The following is a 21,266-nucleotide window of genomic DNA, read 5'->3' as shown; positions in this document are numbered from 1 at the left end:
CATTTGCCAACTCCTTTAGGCAGAAATTGTAAGCCAGAGTGAAATCAGAGTGGAATTCCAAAGTAATGTATTAGCTAAAGCTTAAAGAGGTGAAGACAAAAATGTAAAAAAACAAAAACAAAAACAAACCAAAAAGAAGAGAAAAGGCCTCAGAAACTTCATCTGTAAATTGCGGGCACTGGTCCAGTCAATGTCTTCCAGATTTAACTCTTATTATATTCAATAACATTTAAATGCCTTACTATGTGTCAGGCACTGGAGGGCTACAAAAAAAGGCACAGGTTATTAGAGGGCAAAATCAATAAATTTTGTAAAGAGAGAGGAGAAATAGGAAAAGGAATGCTATACATAGAAAAGAAAGATTATCTGACATTCTTCTGAATATCCTGGCATCTCAAAAGATTTTTTTGTTAGTCATTTAGATGAGTGTTTCCCTTGCACCAATCAAGTTTTAATAGTTTGTTAAGATTTGTATTTCCTAGACTTATTCAGCTATCAAATCCATAGATTAGATAGCACCTGGGGTGAGGAAAGAAACAAATGACAAGGGAACTTCCTTTACCATCCTTCCAATGTACTTTTTAATTCTGAGAACTAATCAGTACAGTGTATAGGTTCTATACTAATTATCTTTATTATATGATATGATATATATTATATGATAATGTATCATAATAAAGATGTATATGATTGTAGCATGATAATAGTTTATCATTTAAGATTTTCAAAATCAACCATAGTTTCTACTTTCTATATCCTTGAAATTTTTAATACTGCCTTATAACTGAATTTCATAAAGGCAGAAAACTTGAATTCAAATCCTGATTCTGCCACTTACTATCTATAAATATGGACAAGATTAAACTCTGATTTTTTTTTCTTTACCTATATAATAGAAACCATAATATCCACCTTAATCTTAGTTCTTAACCTCTGAAACTATCCTCAATTTATTCTACATATAATTTATTTGTAGATAGCAATTTGCATATTGTCTATTCCATTGGGCTATGAGCTCCTTGAGAATATGGAACGATTTTGCTTTTCTTTGTATCACCAGTACTTAGCATGGTGCCTGACAGCAGTTATTGACTATCTAATATAAAGCTTTAATATTTTGCTAAATACATTACAAATATTGTCTCATTTTGTCCTCATAACAATTCTAAGTAGCAAATGCTATAATTATTCCAATTGCACAAATGGGAAACTGAAATAGAGGTTAAATCATTTGCTCAAGATCACATAGTGTTTAAAGCAAGAGTGAAACTCAGATTTTCTTGATTACAGGTCTTATGCTCTATCCAATACATCTCTTTGCATCACTAATGAGCAGCAATATCTCCAGATTTTGTGATTTCCTCCACATTACAGAGAAGTCTTAACAATTAGTCTTCAATACTTTGAATAATTCACACAACATAAGAGGAAGGAAATGATAGTATTCAAACATTTAAAGCCCAATCATGCACAGTCTTTCAATATTCATGGGAAAAACAAGCGAAAAGAACAATAAAAACTTTAGCAGCCTATACCATTTGTAAAATAAGAAAATAAAGAAGTTCCTGGAATAATGCAGTAGGACTCTCCAACATATACTAATTCAACATATACTTGAAAACTCAACTTCAAAGTAAAAAACAATATTCAAAAAATCAAAAAGAAATACCTTAGCATATATGTGCCAGGATCAAGAAATGAAGGAATTTAAAGGATTATAGTTTACACAGGAACCCCATTCTTAGAGTTTTCAAGAAGACATGGCTACTAGTGCTACAGTTGCTGACTATAATTATTACTGCTGACTATTACCTCTGGTGCTATTACTACTATTGTTACTACTACCATCACTAATACTGATCTGGCTACTGTACTTCATTTTAGAGGAGAACTAAAATGACATAATTATGTTAAAGTCAAGTTAGTATGTCCAACTGTGGCTGATCAGACCTTACATCCTTGAAAAAGCAGAGGAAACAGTAAGAGCTTACAAATTATTTTCTCTGTGATGAGTATTTGCTGGTGAGAAACTGTCACAGTGATGTTAAGTGATTTGTCAAATGTTATAAAACTATTGTCAGATCCAGGATTTGTTTGAACTCAGTTTTCCTTCTTCTAAGTAGAAATAAATTCTGGTTTTGAATTATAATTAAAATTATAAACCCTACTCTGAATCTGAAAGAATGTCAAACATCTTATGCATAGGCATTGCATTAGAAACAATTAGAAGTTTGGATAAATTAATGCAAATACATTTTAATTCAAAACAGAGCCAGTGTTCATAGTTAAAATCATAGTTAACTATGAACACATAATTAAATATCCATAAGTACATGTTCTCAAATAAGAATCAGAGGGATATATATATATATATAGGAGCTTATAATATAGTAATTTTTCAGTAAATTTATATTGGTGAATGAACGAGATAAAGACTATGATACAGAAGCAATTATTTTACAGATAGCACAGCTCTAAGAGTTAAAATCATGAATCAAGAGATAGAAGCTTTTTCTCTAGAAGGGCACATGATTTTGATTTAAGTAACTTAATTATTTACCAGTACTCCTCTACTCCCTCCTATTGTAACATCTACTCTACAATTTTCCAAAGTGGGAGAAATTCTGAGTATAGGGAAGTCTAATCCCCATTGGTTGCTATTTCCCAAATAAGATGTTTTTCTATTTTAGGACACATTAATAAATAAGAATTGTGATAGAAGGAAAGGAATTATTAAATTTGACTAGTAAGAACACCTGAAAGAATGTCATTTGAGGGTTTATAAATCTGAAATATCTGGATATCTGGGCTGTCTTCACTATATCTGGTTGACTATCTATAGGGGACCTAATTTAATGGATCCAAGGCAGATGATGCTAAAAACAAAATGTATTGCTTCTGTATTCCCACTGCATTCAATCTTGAATTCTTTTACAAACTGGAGAGTTAGTCTTTTAGTAAGAAAAGCAATATCCTGTCTGAAATAACAGCAAAATAAGGCATCACATTAGCATTAGTAATAAATCTGTGTTTGCTCTACTAAGCACACCATCTGTGAATCTTTCTTTTTCAGGCCTCTAGATCTGATCATACTCAGGCTTTTAAATCATACTGAACAGGAAAATGTTTCTACAAATCTATATAAAATCTTACAAAATTCTTAGGAAGTTGTCAAAATGCTGGGCTCAGGACAATGGCTAGACAAATTCTCAAATCGGAAATATGGCCCCTAGATAAGAGAGACCAACAAACTATTTATTAGATTAAAAAACAGCTTTATAGAATAAAAGTAATTGCATTGATGATGTGGAGGAATATGCTTGGAGACCCTCTCTACTTGGAGACTCAGGTCCAAATGTGAAAGAATTCGGGAACCCCAAAGTCTGTGGCAAAAAAGAAAGTTTTATTTTTCACTAAGAAGCTCCTTCTCTAGTGGAGGGAAGATTTCAAAATGAAAAAAATTGCAAAGAATGGGTTGGCAGAAATCTATTTTTGAGCAAATCTGGGGACAGTTTGAACTGATTATTAGACCAGGATCTCAAGACTGAATGAAAATCACTTTGAAGGCTTCCTGAATGGGGATCAGGCTTTCCAATAGGGGGTAGAGGGGTGATTGCCCAGCCTGAAAAGTATGCCTTCTCCTATACTATTTGGAATCTAGGAGACCCCAGTCTTTCTTCTTTACAGATCAAAGGGGACACAGTTTCAGTGATTATTTTACAGATTAAAAAGGACACAATTTTTACAGAATGGACCCCATCAGTATCAACTATTTCTATTATAGAAAGAAAAAATTACTAATGCAATATACAACTATAGCTTCATTATAATCATTTACATGATTGCTTTATAAAGCTCAGATTCATAAGGCAGGGAAATATTTATACATAAATATATATATATATATATATATACATATATATCAAGAAAATAATAGTGTAATAGTTTGGTTGCATGTATTTTTTGTGTGTAATTTTCTGACACATACCAAATGCATCACACACAGAAAGAGAATATTTCATATAATATAATGGGTTCTGTTTGGAAAAATCAGATATATTTAACATGTTAGTTTTATTTTTCATAGACATAGAACAACATTTTAAAGAATCAGAAAACTTTACAGTAAGATGCAATTTCAGAAGTCTTCCAATTTAATCAAATAATAGGTCCACAAATTTAGAAAGGTAAAGACCCAAATAGGGACTCCAGGCTAAAGAATCTGAGGCCTAATGAGAAGAATTCCAAGGACTTAGATGTATCAATTAATAAAATACATTTTAAATAATAAAAGCAAAGGAAATAGTGCAAATAAGATACAAATAATCTTGGTATAATACATGTTTTTAAAATGAAAATAATTTTTCCATTTTTTTGGTGAGGCAATTAGGATTAAGTGACTTTCCCCTAAATTCACATAGATTTGAACTCCACAGCTGATACTTTATCCACTGAGCCATGTAGTTGCCCTTATAATTATTTTTCTTAAACCATGGATGAGATTTCTCTTGCTTTTGCAAGACTTTTTTTAAAGCAAACTTTTTTTTAAATCTACAAAATAAGTTCATTGTCAAAAACTATTCATTGCATATAATATGAGATTTTAATAACAGTAACTAGTGCTCTATCTAGATCATTTTGTACTTTTATTTCTGTTTTCAGTTTTGAACTAATCTTCAAATAGATTAGTTTCACAACAATCCTAGAAGCAAGGCATAAGGAAGGACTTTGAAGTTTAGGATTGCCAAGTGATTTATCCAATACCATACTGATAGTAAGAACAAGCAGAATAAGAAGGTAGTTTTAGAACTCTGACATTTGGCCCCCACTCAAACACATTTTTAAAAATTTCTACCTACTTAACATGCCATTTTATACAAAAGTAAATATATACAAATCCCATGCTTCTTTCCATACTACTGACCTGGGATCTTGACTACACTATTGTCCTGAGTCAAAAAAAAAAGGCAAAAGTAAAGGACAAGAGAATAATAGTGAGAAAGTCCATTGTATAATGAAACCTAACAAGGAAAAATTATCTAGACACTATAAGAAATCAATCAATTAACTCCTTAACAAGCATCCCTTAGATTCTCAAATTAGGTCAGGTTAGCAGACACCAGAAACCAGAAAGGCAAGAGATACTAGACCTTAACTCATTGGTCATGCATATTCTTCTACTACTTCTACTTTTAATCTTTGTTAGTAAAAATATGTGATTAAAATAAAGTAAAGATGGAATGGCTGATGATAATTTTGTCAAGCAAAGTTTGAAGGAGTTTTTTTGAGGAGCATTGTTTGTTTATTTTTTTTCCTATGAGCTCTTTTGCTGTTGACTGGTTGTGCCATCACTAGATGTCTCTTAATTGTTCTGGATCTCAGTATCCTTAGCTGAAAAGGATATCCCAGAAGAACTTTACATTATCTTCCAGGTCTACAGTTTGTCATTCTTTGATTCTAGAACTAAGCAGTCCAAAACCCATTCCTATTCATAACATATGTTTATATAGAAAATTCTTAGTATCGGTGGTAAAGAATAATATTTAAAATATTTGGCACTAGGCAAAGGGATTTATGTGCTCACCTGCCACAGCAGCATCCAATTCATCTTCCTCCACAGATTCCTGAGGAGAGATGCCTCTCAAAGGAGATAGTGGATAGGAGGTATTAAGGTTCAAACCCAGCATGAAGTTATGAACTTTCCCAGCACGTCCCTCTCGAGTGTTGAATAAGGTAGAATCACTCACCAAGGCCATTAGCATCCTCTGAACCCAACTTGCTTGGTTATTATTTTGTTGTTCCTTTTTAGCATCTATATTTTCAGTGCCTGCATACAACAATATGCACAGTCAAGATGAAGACACTGGAAATCAACAAAAGCAACTTAAACCGGTGAAAACTACATATAATAATTTTGGTCAATCAATTCAAAAGTTATACATAAAACATTATGATTTTTGATTCCCTTTTACTTATGATTGGAGGTATAAAACAAATGAGCTCACTTACATAAATTTAGATAATATTTAGTTTAATTTTTCCCTAAAAATTGTGCTAGTTTATTTTTTAGTCCAAACCACAAATAGGACCAAATCTTAGGGGGAGATTTCTTCCCTACAATGTTGCTCTCCATCATCATCCTTTGTATCTTATAGTCAACCCCTTTTTAAAGTACATAATGTCGCAAAAGTCCCACATTCTTTCCTTCTCCTTTCCTTTTCCTCCCAATGCCAGCCCAATTCCTCTCAGTAATCTTAGTCCTCTGTGTTACCTCTACCCCTCATTGAACTTGCCCTAGGTGTCTGAATTGCTAATTTTGGTATACAGATATACATAGATATTATATATTCAGAAAGAATAGGTGACTGAGAAAATGAAATTTGTGAAATAAAGAAGGGGAGAAAGAAATACAACCATAACTGAAATTGAAAATTTTAATATAATGATTATGATTTTATGATTTTTCCACTCCTACAGCACCTCTACGATTTGAAGGATGCTATAAGTCATGTCAAAAGCTTTTTAACTCTAGACAGGATATGGAATATAAGCCACAGTAATTTTCCTTAAAGGTTGGGTCCTATTTATTTAATCATCACTACTCAAGAAAGTTTGTGGTCTTTCCCATTACATTTGATATATACAACCCTTAAAGGAGAAACACATTAATCAGAATATAAATTGTTATTTATTCTCACCGTTATCATAAACAACCTTAAAATATATAGTGTTTTTCTTTCTTTTCAGTTTTGACCAAGGATTCATATGAACTAATTTCAATAGCACTTTCACATTTATGAATTTCATTTGATTCTTGTACCAATCCCATAAGCAAGGAAGTGGTGAAAATAAGATGCTCATACTTAAGATAAAGCACTTGAAGCTTAAGGAGACCCAAATGATTTATCGAAGACCATGCTTATAATAAGGTTAAGCAGTATGAAAATTGTTACAGAATGATCTTCAACCATTTTCACTCTTATTCAAATACAGTATAAAAATTTCTACATTACAATACCATTTATATATGAATATATAATATGTAATCAAATTTTTGAAGTATATAAGGAAAAACACGAGTTCTTCCAAAGTCTAAACTATCTTTGTATTTAATTCTGCCCAAAAAACCAGAGAGCTTCCCAAAAAGAATTTTCCAGTTATAGGAAATCTCAAAGGCTATGAGGAAGAGAATTCCAATCCAAACCTGAATATGAGACTCTTCTCTAACAATTTTCCAACCAAAGTATTCCTTCTGCTTTTTTTTCAAGATGTCAAATGATAGAGAGCCTGGAGTAATCTTTCCTAGTACTGAATAGTCTTAATTATTAGGAAGCTTCCTTAGAAAAATGCCAAAATCCAAGCCAAATTTTGTCTTTTTTTGCCTTGCACCCATTGTTCTTGATTTTTCTTTGTAGAGGCAAGTAGAATAATCTAACTCTTCTTTTCCTAGAAACCCTCTAAAATATTTGAAGAAATATTGGTCTTTATTAAATTTCTCTCTCTGGGCTAAGAAAGTCTTTTAGTTTTTCTTCCCTTTGCATGACCTTAAGGTCCTTTACTGTTCTATAGTTATCCTCCTTAATGTTTGACAATTTCTCAATAGTTTTCATATAGTTTAATGCTTACCACTGAATAAGATACTTTAGGTGGCATTTGATCAGAACAAAATACAAAACGATTATCATATCCTTAGGCCCAGACAGTATGCAACTCTTAATGAAGCCTGGGTTGCAATACCTACTAGGAATGAATAGTGTTATAGCCCAACTCTTTTTGTTTGTTTGTTTGTTTGTTTTTTGCTTTGTTTTTGTTTGTATTTCTCTTTGTTTTTTATTTTTATTATAGCTTTTTATTTACAAAATATATGCATGGGCAATTTTTCAAAGTTGACCCTTGTAAAACCTTTTCCCTCCTCCCCACCTCCTCCCCTAGATGGCAGATAGTTAAATATTAAAGTATATGTAAAATCAATATATGTATGCATATTTATACAGTTATCTCACTGCAAAAGAAAAATCTGATCTAGAAAGAAAAAAATAACCTGAGAAGGAAAAGAAAAAGCAAGCAAATAATAACAGAAAGAGTGGAAATGCTGTATTGTGTTCTACATTCATTTCCCATAGTTCTCTCTGAGTGTATAGCTGATTCTCTTCATTACTGAACAACTGAAACTGTTTGAATCATCTCATTGTTGAAGAGAGCCACATCTATCAGAATTAATCATGGTATAATCTTGTTGTTGCTGTGTATAATGATTTCCTGGTCCTAATCATTTCACTTAGTATCAGTTCATGTAAGTCTCTCCAGGCCTTTCTGAAATGATTCTGTTGGTCATTTCTTACAGAACAATAATATTCCATACCATTCATATACCACAGTTTATTCAGCCACTCTCCAATTGATGGATGTCTATTCAATTTCCAGTTTCTAGCCACTGCAAAAAATGGCTGCTACAAACATTTTTGCACATACAGATAGATACCTTTCCCTTCTTTAATATCTCTTTGTTATATAAGTCCAATAGTAACATTGATACATCAAAGGGTATGCACAGTTTGATAATTTTTGAGCAGTGTTCTAAATTGTTCACTAGAATGGTTGGATCCATTCCCAGTTTCACCCATAATGTATCAGTGTCCCAGTTTTCCCACCTCCCCTCCAACATTTGTCATTATCTTTTCCTGTTATCTTAGCCAATCAGAGAGGTGTATAGTGGTATCTCAGAGTTGCCTTAATTTGTATTTCTCTGATCAATAATGATTTGGAGCACCTTTTCATATGGCTAGAAATAGTTTCAATTTCTTCATCTGAAAATTGTCTTTTCATACCCTTTGACTATTTATCAACTGGAGAATCAGCCCAACTCTTTTAAAAAAATTTAAATCCCCAATAAAAAGAAGGGAATCTTTTAGGTGTTACCAATTAGATTTTAAATGATCTTCAAACATTAGTCTTCCTTTGGGCTCACTATTCTTTGACTTGTATTTAATCACAAATGCTTTTATAGACATTAAAGAGGAGTTGAATCAATTAGGTAAAGATTAATGAAACAGAACTGTGTAGTATTTCTTTGATGCATACTTTAAAACAATTGAAACATTTGTCATTTTTGTCTACTTTCCTGATATGGAAGGGCCCACTTCCATTATCTCAGTGTTCTGTTTATTTATAACCAATGGAAGCCCAAATGGGGGGAAGGATTACAATTACAGAATAAATAGAAGAATAAATCAGCCCTTTTATTGTTTGATCTTTAAAGAGGAAGGTTTCTTACCTTTGGGCTCCTGCGATTCATCATCACTATCTGAACTATCATTACTCACAATATGTTTTGCTGTGATATTTTCTGTGGAAAAAAAAACAGTTATTACGTTTGATGCTATAGGATCCCAAAATTAATTTGATCAACTTAATACATTTTAAATTATTTGTCTGGCATTAAGGGGAAAAGGCAACAACTTAATCTGTTTAAATAGAAGTTGCCAGGATTCTTAAGTAGTTACTTAATGATCTAAAACCAAAAGGTTTTAAATGTTGTCTTGCAATTACACACAGGGGCAACAGATTTAAATCTTCTATTTTTAGTTTTGAACTAGTCTTCATAAACAAAAATCATTACAGCTAAAAATGGAAAATGGACAGATGTGATTACTAATACCCAGTTATAATGATCAAAAAGAAATATGATTGATTATATTATTTTCTTTTTATGTTTCTATATTTATATGCTAAGAAGAATATTTTTTCTTGTTTTCTCATTCTTACCTTCTCAATAGTTATAGTAGAAACTTCATCTATGATTTTTATACAAAGAAGAAACACCAAAATAAGATTATTATATTAGCCCATACAGGTTCCCACCTTCTTCTGCACATAGTTTTGGAGAGTTGCTGAGAGCTTTAATAATGTGATTTGCCCATGATAATATAAACAATATTTGTCTTAAGCAGGACTTTAACCTGAGTCTTCCTAGTTTTGAGTCTGCTTCTCTAATCACTGCTTCTTTCTCTTGACATATTATTTTTGTGGTATACTATATTTTATTATGATGATATATTTTGTGGCATTTCAGACTCTTCCTTGAATATTATCCTTGCTAAAAGAAACTATTTTCAATGGCTCTCAACATTGTATCTAAAACTTCTATGTTTATCCAGGGTTTGTTGAAGGTTCAAACTTTTGGTAGTTTGTATTCAGAATTGGATCTAGAGTTGTAATGTAACTTTAAGGTCAATTAGTCTATTGTTCCTATTTTATAGGTGGGAATCCAAAGATATGGTATGTTTCCCAAGATTATGAGTATTAAAAAAATCAAACCATGCTTTAATTCCAGTCTTCTGACTGTAGATCAGCACTCTTTCAAATATAACAATTTGTTTCATGTCTGTTTTCTGTTAAAGAAACAGTAAGTTGCAGTTACCCAAAAATTAGTACAAAAAAGTTTATAGAGGGATTGTTATCTTAAGAAACAATTGGGGGAAGAAAAAAAAGTAAAAATATTTAGAACTTTTTTTGAAATGATAATGAATAAAAACTAAATTCTAGGTCAAAAATCAACTTCCAGCGACCTCTTTGTTTTAATTTTGGGCAACCCCCTCATCTCCTCTGGTTTACCATTTCAGACCATTTACTCTAAACCTGAATGATTTCCTGCAAGTCTGACCCACAGATTTTCAGAAATTACACAGAGCTACCAAATCTTAAACCACAAGCCAGAATAGATATCTCATAATAACAATATTCTTCCATCTATTTCATTATAAAAATCCCGCTTTCTGGATTATGTGTTATTGCCCATGATAACGGTATCCTTCTACTTATTTTATTATAAAAGTTCTGCTTTCTAGATTATGTGTTGTTGCCCAACCACTTTTAAATATATTATTTAATCCCATTCCTTTCCTGATCCAGTGAAAAATAAATTCAAATTTTATCAGGATCTCTCAACAGAGATTGTTTGAAGAGAAGCATTTCTTTTTGGGTAAAATGGTAATGATGGTATGCTCTTTCCTTCTTTAAAACAGTGATTGAAAAAAAATAGTAGCATAATTTTATAAAACTATGATTTCTATTTTAACAACTTGGTTATGTTCAATTTACTTTATTGCTCCTTATGTCTTCCAATTTTATTTGAGATGTTGCTCTATTTTTAACTACCATCTGAAGAATAATAAATGCATCAGGTTTGGGTGCTAATCATTACTCAATCATCCATATAGAAGAAGGCATATTATAAGCTGTTCAATCACTTTTCAGTTTTGTTCCATTCTTTATGAACCCAATTGAAATTTTCTTCACAAAGATACTGGAATGATATACTGGTTCCTTCTTCAGCTCATTTTCAGATGAAAAAACTGAAGCAAATAGGGTTAAGTGACTTGTTCAAGGTCACACAGTAAGTATCTAAGGTCAAGATTTGAACTCAGGAAGATGAAACTTCTTAAGAAGCTTAAGGACAGTATCAGGTCTAAAGTAAAGAAATCTCATCTTCCCAAGTTCAAAGTTGGCTTTAAATACTTGTTAACTGTGTGACTGAGCCACTCACTTAATACTATTTGCCTGAGTTGCCCCATTTATAAAATGAGCTTAAGAAAGAAATTGAAAACCAGTCTAGTATCTTTTATCAAGGAAATCCCAAATAGGATCAGAAATAGACAAACATGATGTAATAAATACATGAACAACAATTCTTTCATTAGTTCTGCCCTCACCGAATGTGCAGGGGAACAAAAAAATCAATCTCTTCTCTCCATTGGTATTTGACTTTTCCTATCTCAATCCCACTCCAAGCCTTCATAAGTAAACCAATTCATGGTGGATGGCCTTTATGGTATAAGTGCTAAAAGTCATTTAGAAAAATCCTTCAGTTTTAGATTTTTATCTTCAAAGTTTACATAATTATAAAATAACTTTAATATTGTGAAAAGCATATCCCCTACAGCTACAAATGGTAATTTCATCCCTATAGAAAGTATTAAGAATTTAAGAAGTTTATATAAATAGATAATTCAAAAGATCTTTCTATAAAAATTAATTCTATCTTCATAAAGGGGGTTACAAAGAAATTTACCAGGGATCCTAAGTAATGATATTATAATGACTCTTTTTCAGATCAATCAAGCTAAACTATTAAGAAATTCTAAATATATATAATATATATATATGTATATATATATTTTTTTCTTTCTTTTCAAATTACCTAATTCTTCTTCCATGGTTGAGCCTTTATTGTGAGAAGCAGAAACTCCTAGGACTCTGTTGAACAATATAGAAAATGCACTACCCCAGACACCTAAAAGAAAGAGAAAAAAAAAAAAGGTAACAGAAAAAGCCAAATCTAAAAGAACCAAATGATCCTGGAATTAACAGGTCTGATCACATACCCATTAAGAAGTGCAGGGGGTTTTCTTCATATTTTTTTACAACTGTGCCCATAAAAAATTTGCTTCCAAACAAATCAGGAGCCATAAATGTACCATACTTAGCCATCCCAATCTCATATGGACTAAATTCCACCCAATCTGAAAGTACAAAAAAAGTTAAAAGTTAATTTTCAAACAAAGACATACACAGATCATATCTCTAATTTTATAGTTGTTGTGTTTTTTTTCAATACTCACTCCATAATCCAAAAGTCCAAGTAAAGACAATGAGAAAGGTATGTCATCCTAGATTTCGAGCTAGAAGTCTAGATTTACATCCTGGACTTGACACTACCTTTGGAATATAGGGCATCTTAATCTTTTGGGCCTTTGTTTACTCATCTGTAAAGTCTGAAGATTCTAGGATGATAGCAAAGTTATACTCCTGGGTCACTTGAAAGATGGAGATATCCTTAATAGTAATAAGGAATTTTGAAAATGTGGTAAGGTTGGGGGTGGAGGGAAGATAACAAATTATGTTTTATATATGTCAATTTTAAGATACCTATTGGTCATCCAATTTTTTAAAATGTTTGATAGTTTCAATTAGTCTCAGTAATAATTACTCATGAGGAACTAAAAACTCATGAAAGATTATGGATACATTAACAGTATCTTTTCCAAGAAAGCCTCATGGATAGTATACATCTGGGAGTCTTCTAAATGGACACAACTAAAATCTTGGAAGCTGATAACAAAGAATATAGAAACAAAAAATAGAGTGGTGTATCATTTCCTTTTCCAGTGAGTTAAGGTCATAAGAGATTAAGGGATTTACCCAAGTTCATAGAGTCAGTGTGTGTTTGAGGCCAGATTTAAACGCAGGTCCTCCTGACTTCCAGCCCAGTGCTCTATCCACTGGCATAATGGGCACTAATAATGATTGCTGATATAACTTGATCAGGAGTCAATGAATAATAACCATCAGAATATGAATTAAGTAATAAGTATCAATAATAACAGCAATCCAATACTCCAATGGACCTATGATTTCATCAGTTTGGATACTCCCTCCACCAATACAGATCACAATTCACCTATGCCTGTTTTTGCTGTCTATTTCTTTTCTATATCCACCCATAAGTGACTAACTACACTTCCATTCAACATTCTATGAGACTTCCTTTACTCCACTTAGCCTTAAATAGACACCAATTGAACATGGAGTTCTGACTGTAATGAATACCCATATGAGTCCTTAAGTCCAAAAGGGCAAGGGTCATATCTCATTTCAGCTTTGTACCTATCTCAGTCCTTGGAAGATTATTTTGCATACAGAGGGCACTTAAATATTTTTGGATGAATGAATGAAATTATTTTTCAAATAGCTATTGATTTGCCACTTATATGAATACTTAGGACAGACCTAGTCCTTTTAATGGGTAAGTAGCTAAAACAATTAAATGGGTGCACTAACACAAGTTATCTCTTTAAAAGGTGAAGGGTATTTGTTAGAAACATAAGACACAAAATGACTATTTAAAAAGGTTGACAATGTTTTATATTGTGCATCTTTAAAATTTTGGAGATCTCTAAAGTGATAATGAACATTTTCTCCACTTATTTCACACAAGGACAGAACTATGTGGGTTATGAATTGCCTTGTGGCATGATCATTTTCAAACATTCTTAAATAGAAATTTTAAACAATGAAAAAAGAAATGTATGGGAATCTAAAAAATAAAATTTCATCATATTCCTCTCCTCAGAAGTTTCCAAAAATCCTATCTATTCAACTAATAGGGATAGCCACGTGACTCAGTAAATGGCTCCAAACCTGGAGTCAAAAAAGTTGATTTCAAATTTGGCCTCAAACACTTGCTAACTGTGGACCCTGGACAAGTCACTTTACCCTGTTTGTCTCAGTTTCCTCATCTCTAAATGAGCTAAAGAAGGAAATGGCAAACTACTTCCATATTTTTGCCAAGAAAACTGTAAATGAAGACATGAAGAGTTGGATACAACTGAAGTGATTTAACAACCAAAAAAATGTAGCAAATATTATTTATATCACTTTGGCATTTGTCTGCTTTAGGTTTATTTTTTGTTTTGTTTTGTTTTGAATCTGTATTTCACCAACAAAACTGTGAGATCCTAGAGAGAAGGGGATAGCTTATATTTATTTTTCACACTCATAGGGACCAAGTCCAGTGCTATTCATATATAGGGTACTCAATAAATGATTTTTAAAAAATTATCCAATGAATGAACTAAATCCCACCCATATTCCCCCAATTTAATAAATTAAAACTTAATTTAAAGCCTGATTCTTTCCAAAAGATGGCACTAGAGGACTTTTATTGCATCAGTAAAATTATCTCTCTTAAAGGTAACAGGTACATTTAAAAAAAAGAAAAAGGTTCAGTGAAAGCATTCCTGAAACGTCTATTTAAGTGTGTTTCATTAGTAATGATTATTTCAGTGCAGAGTGTAACTAGAGCCAGTCACCAAGGTCAGTTATTCTAAGAATAGAAAGAACAGCCTAAGCCCTGGGCATAAAAGATTGTCAGTTTAGGAGGCTAGATACCTGCCCCAGCACTACAGAGGAATGTGATTGGATACAGTGGTGGTGGCCAACAAGAATCAACATGATAGGATTGCTTGTACTTCAGTAATTTAATGAGCAAGAAAATGGATGTATTCTATTCAGACACCACAAGCCAAGACAAGTTCTTCAGATGTTGTATTTAAAGAATCAGAATGGGGGAAAATAGTAGTAGGCCTCTAGTATGCTTTTAACATAGTGAAATAATTCCCAAGAGATGAAATCATTAATGTTGTTTACAGAGATTTTTTAACATAAAATTATTAATCTTTATAGTGTATGTGTAAATTTCATGAGAGCAAGGAACAAGTTTTCATTCTGTGTTTTTTTTTCATAGTGCTCATGCAAATCCAGAGGAAGTGTTTAATAAAGTGCTGAATGAATGAATGAATATATTTTTGTTATTTCCCTAATCTGTTACTTTTATGTTACTGACTAGAACTGAAGTCTCATTATTAGTTAGCTATTTCCCAGAATTATAGCATATAGTATAATGAACCTATGAGAAACTTTCTAACAAAATCCATCATTCTACCTCCACATCAGAACGTTAGGGAATATCTCAGATGTTAGAAAATTCAGTGTTGTATTTTAAGTAAATATTTCATGGTTATATCTTTGTATCATATTTCAGAATTAGAGGGAAACTTTGAGGACACTTATCTCAACCACTTCTTTCTAGCAATGAAGAAAAATGAGGCACAGGGTGGTCAAATGATGTCAACATCACTTTAGCAACAGCACTGGGATTCCCAGTCCAACATTTTGTTCTACCCTCTTCCAAGATCTTCCTTTAATTATCTCCAGCCATTTCCTTTTATGTTCTCCTCTTTAAAGGTAAGGGTCAGAACTAGTTACAGAACTCTAAAAAGACTAACCTAAAGTTAAATATCATAAGGCACATACATCTCAGCTTCTTGACAGTTATACTATTTTTTAGGTATCAGCTTAATTAAATTCAAACTTGTCCTTATTTAGCACTTACATGTACACAAAGACAACATGATAGGCTAGGAATACAAAGAAAAATTAAAATAATCTCTGACCTTAAAGAACCTACTGAAAGGAGCAAGGACAGGAATAGATAGGTATAAGTAAATGAAAATTATATACAAAGTAAATATGAAATAATTTCAGTTAGGGCCAGGAGTAAGAAAGATCTAGAGAGATAACAGCTAAACTGAACCTAAGCTAGGGATTTCCAAAAACAAAGGTGATGAGGGAGAATATTAAGTATGAGAGATGTCCTGGGTAGAGGCCTAGAATTAGGAGACAGGTCAATGGCAAAAAACCTATTTTACTCAGTTATAGAATACAAATTAAGTAAGACAATTTAAATCAGAGTTTGATAAGGACTGGACTCATGTTTTCACTAATATAGGGAGCTATGAGTGAACCCAGTTCTTTGAGTCTTTGACGCCAGATCTCTTTCTAATGCCATACAGCCTCTCCAAAAAGGTGATATAAAGTAAATAAAAATGGCTAGCTTGCATAGTGTATAGTGCTTTGAGCATTTGACTTTGACTTTGCTAAATACTTTACATGTTATCTCATTTGTTATTCACAACAACTCTGTGATGTAATGATGACTATGCTCATTTTAGAGGAAGAAAATGAGATTGACATACATTCTATCATTTGGCCCATGACATAACTAATATAGCTAGTAAGTATCGGAGGCAAAATTTAAACTTGAGTTTTCCAAATTTCAAGTTAAGCTTGTTAGTTAGCCCTTTGCCACCTAGCTGCTTCACATCAAGACGTCAACATTACAGTTTTAACATTATCTCTCTGGCTTCTTAATACAACCCAGAGAGGATTTAGAATTTAAACTAGATTAGAGGCATATTGTAGAAGGTTTTAAATGATGGAATTCCGAATTTTTTGAATTCTTGAACTATAAAATAATTGTTTGGCAATTTTATGGAGGATAAATTGGAAAGAAGAAAACTAGTAAGTGAAAAAGGCATATTTGGAAATGATTCTAATAGCCTCTGCTAGTGGTGTTGGAAATCTGAACTAAAGAATTGCTCATATCAGTCCTTACTAGGAAGTATATGTTAGAGATATTGCAGAATCAATAATAACTGGAGACTAATTGAATATGTGAGATGAGGAGGAAATAAAAGTTAAGACTGAGGTTGCAAATCTGAGTGACTAGAAGTCTGATTATGATTGATCTCAAAAGAAATAGGAAGTTTCTTCATTTCATAGACTACAAAAGGTGACAAATCGCCACTGATGGTGTTGTTTTTGTTATTCACAAAAACTCTAGCTCTTTTTCTTCCTTTTTTATATATAGCCATTTTCCTACATTTGTACATATTATATGTCCTCTAGGTGGGTAGGCTATGTGGAAAAAGTTTAGGGTGTAGATTCAAACCCTTTGGGTTTACTGGTAAGATAACCACAGAAAAGCCTCTTAGAATTTCAGTTCTTTAGTATACAAAATGGAGGTAATAACATCCATACTACATAACTGTACAGAATTTTAAGACTATGCTGGTAATTGTGAGCATAAACCTTTACAAAAGGGCCTTGTAAAACTCAAATCAGTTAAATGTCTAGAATAATTGTTTCTATTTCTCACTCCCCAACAGGATTCTCAAACTCTATTACACACAGGAACTGAAATAAAATAAAAGGTCTTCAAAAAATTGCCTAAAGCACATTGTAGAGGTAAGCTGGAATACTCAGTGATCATTGGACATTTAGTTCTATCCTGGGATTCTACAATGACTATATTTGAACCAGAAGGCATCTTAGAAACAACTGCTCAATCCATTAATTTTACAGTAAAAGAACTGAAGTCCAAAGGGATTAAGACATTGAGATTTGCTCAGGTTCACTCAGTCAATAAGTGTCAGAAGCAGGATTTGAATTGAAGTCTTCCTTCTTCCAAGTGCAAGATGCTATCCATGGTGTCTAGTGGTAAGCTGGGGATACCTCTAAACAGCTTGAAATATTAAATTGTTAAATTTTCAGTGTGAACATTTACCTTAGAAATATACAATCACTACAAATTGGGATTTGTCTTATTAACTGTCTAGAGTTAGACTTTAAAAAGTGTTAATAATGCAGAGTAAGCTTAAACGTGTGTGTATATGTTCTCTTTGGGTTTTTCCCAGAGTCTGATTCTTTATATTTACCATCACACCTCTGCATTGCTTATACTATTGCTTTACAAAGCTTGGGGAATATAATCATCACTATACTGGAGGCTGATAAAGTAATAATAATAATAAAATAATTGGCATTTGCACTTGAGGGCATCTAAATGATATAGTGGATAGAGTGCTGAGCCTACAGTCAGAAGATTCACCTTTCCGAATTCATATCTGGCCTTAGACACTTACTAACTATATAACCCTGATCTATTCACTTAACCCTATTTGCCTCAGTTTCCTAATCTGTAAAATAAATTGGAGAGGGAAATGGCAAATGACTCTCGGATTTTTGTCAAGAATACAAAATTAATGGTGTCATGTAGAATTAAATTTGACTGAATGACTTAACAACAACAAATATTATTTTTACATTTTATATTAATTGTGCCCTCCTAAAAACAATAACTTAAGACACATGCAAAAAAAAAATCCAAAAAGACAAGGAAATGTGGAAATACTGAGGTCATACCTGCAAACATCAACTCTGAAACATCAGGTTTCACATGGAGACAGGTAAAGAGGGGCAAAGGACACTGTGCTTTATTTACTTTTTCTTTCAAATTACTTAGAGTGCAGTTCATTCTCTGCTCAAAGAAAAATAAGAGACAAGGCTAGATTAAATATATAGATTGTCACTTATGTAGCAACTTAAGCTTTGCAAAATGTGTTTGCAAATCTCATCTAATTTTTCCATTCCATTTTCCAGAAGAAGAAAGATATTTAGAGAAATTAGTGACTTACTCAAAATGAGAACTAATATAAATGTTTAAAGTAAGATTTGAACCTTGGTTTCCGTGATTCCAAGTCCAACACTCTATTCACTCATGCATACCATCTCTTTAAACAGCTTTTTAGCAGCAGAAAGAAATGTTTCTAAATTGTTTTGAACATGCATAATAAAAAGTATGTTCATTACTTTTAGAAATCTATGTAAACAAAATGAAAAGGCAGACTGTATGAAGTAATTATCGGCATGCTAAAAACAGTCTAGGAAGTTACATCTTCAATTGAACTACCAATTATGGGGTCAGGAAGGAACTTTCCCTCAGGACACTTGGCACTGAAAAATCTTTCTCCATCTGCTCTGTTTTATCTTCAGATGGAATGCTGAGCTGTGGTCATAGTGCTCAGTGTGATGCATTCCCTCAGACTGAGGGCAACATCCCCTGGAAGTCTTGGACATCCTTCCTGGTGTGTGTGTGTGTGTGTGTGTGTGTGTGTGTGTGTGTGTGTGTGTGTGTGTGAGAGAGAGAGAGAGAGAGAGAGAGAGAGAGAGAGAGAGAGAGAGAGAGAGAGAGAGAGAGAGAGAGAGAGAGAGGGAGGGAGGGAGGGAGAGGAGAGGGAAGGGAGGAAAAGAAAGAAGGAAGGAGGATGTATGTGTAATAGAGAGATAGGGCAGAGAGACAGAGACAGAGACAGAGACAGAGAGGCAGACAGAGAGAGAAACAGTGAGAGTGAAGGAGAGAGGGAGGGAGAGAGAGAAGGAGAGAGGAAAGAGGGAGGAAAAGAGGGAAGGGGAAGGAAAGGAGGTTAGGAGAAAAGGAAGAGAGAGAGGGAAAGAGCAAAGTAGTTTGGTTTCTACCCCCTCTCTCTTTAAAAAAAAAAAAAACTGTGTGTTGGGGCTGGACAAGTGAGAAGGAAAAGTAGCTAAATTGTCAGGGAAGCATTTTTCAATGAAGTTAAGTAGAAAAGATCTTTTTTCTACAGATCAAACCACTAATTACTGACTACACTGAAACAAAGCCTTCTGGCCAAGTTAGTCTAACGTGACATAGATAAGTTTGTTCTCTTCCCATTGAGCACTACAAGTTCACAATAGTATTGACTGTCTGCAGGACTGATATTATAATTTTGAGCACAAGAGTATTTGGAGAAAATTCCCACATTAATGGAAGTATTAAAATAATTTTTCACATAATTTCTAAAGGCAAGTGTGAAGAGTGGTGGATTTGGCAACAGAAGAGAATTGGATTTGAATCCTGTTTCCGATGCTAACTTTGTGGACATAAGCAAATTATTTAACTTATGCAATTCAGTTTTTTTTTTCTATTTGTAAATGTATCTCAATTGATATGTGTTGCATACCTTTGCAAACCTTCAAGCTTTATCACTATGTAGCTATATCACTGTCAAATATTACTGTCACTATTATTATTATCATTAATACTGATGAATCTAAGGAAATGTCCTACCCATCATACTCTCTCATATTACTTTTTTTTAAATAATTTGTCTATTTTCCCATAAAGTGGAGGAATAATATGAAAGAAAGTAATAAGAAAATTCATTTAACATAGGCAGGCATACTTTATCTCAAACCTAACTACTAACAGCCAGAATGATCCAAATTTCCTGCTAAGAAAAAAATATATAAAAGCATGTTTAAAAATATACACATACCGAAATACAGGAAGACTTTCAATTAGCCATCTACTACATTCATAAAGACGCAAACTGACACATTCCATTAAGAGCTTTAATACCAGAGATCTCCTTATTCATTTAATATTTCATAAAAGTTTTCATCACTTAACTAAGATAACTCTAGTTATCTATCATTGTGAAAATTAAGAGGAAATAAAATTTCATTTTGTACAAACTGATGGAAAATACCTATTTCTCTTTTAAAAGTAATTAGAAATGTTACTGTAGCTTACATTGTGGATTAGAGTTTCTCCGATTAACATCCCAAAGATGTCAGTAAAAGTGACTGGCTGTCCAGAGCTTTTCTTCTTCCATAAGGACTCAATGTAGCGTTTGACTTTCTGAGGCGTGAGCAATAAAAGGGGATTGTGGCTGACACTGACCATTAGCTCTTCATTAATTTCCTTTGGTCCCTTCTCTGGAAAATCAGGATGAGAATATAGAGATGACATATACCTATAAGAATAAAAAAAACACAATCAACAGAATTTAGGGCCCTATAGGACAACAGTCTCAACTCAAAAAGAAAAGCATAGCTTTATATCAAATTAAAGTGAAAATTAATAAAAGGAGATCTCTGGCACAAAAAAAAAGATGATTCAATCTCATAATTTAATATTTAGGGAGGTATATTTCACCTTTACAATTACCAATGAATTAAAGAAAAGAAGAAAAAAAAACTTTTTCTTAACTTTTTATCTGTATTCC

The 21,266-nt window shown here is 32.7% G+C and overlaps 1 protein-coding gene across 1 annotated transcript in view; it reads right to left on the bottom strand.

The window, feature by feature from the left end:
* PLA2G4A (phospholipase A2 group IVA) overlaps positions 1-21,266 on the bottom strand; it is a gene marked incomplete in the record, with an annotated part of 228,972 nt that overhangs the window by 24,476 nt on the left and 183,230 nt on the right. The window contains 6 exon segments of the mRNA XM_074308608.1: positions 5,585-5,827; positions 9,275-9,346; positions 12,200-12,292; positions 12,384-12,521; positions 18,604-18,718; positions 20,792-21,014. Of these exon segments, the coding sequence (XP_074164709.1) occupies positions 5,585-5,827; positions 9,275-9,346; positions 12,200-12,292; positions 12,384-12,521; positions 18,604-18,718; positions 20,792-21,014 (884 nt within the window).

Source organism: Sminthopsis crassicaudata, chromosome 4, assembly GCF_048593235.1.
Source record: "Sminthopsis crassicaudata isolate SCR6 chromosome 4, ASM4859323v1, whole genome shotgun sequence".
Taxonomy (NCBI): Eukaryota; Metazoa; Chordata; class Mammalia; order Dasyuromorphia; family Dasyuridae; genus Sminthopsis; species Sminthopsis crassicaudata.
This window is presented reverse-complemented; position numbering and strand designations above follow the sequence as displayed.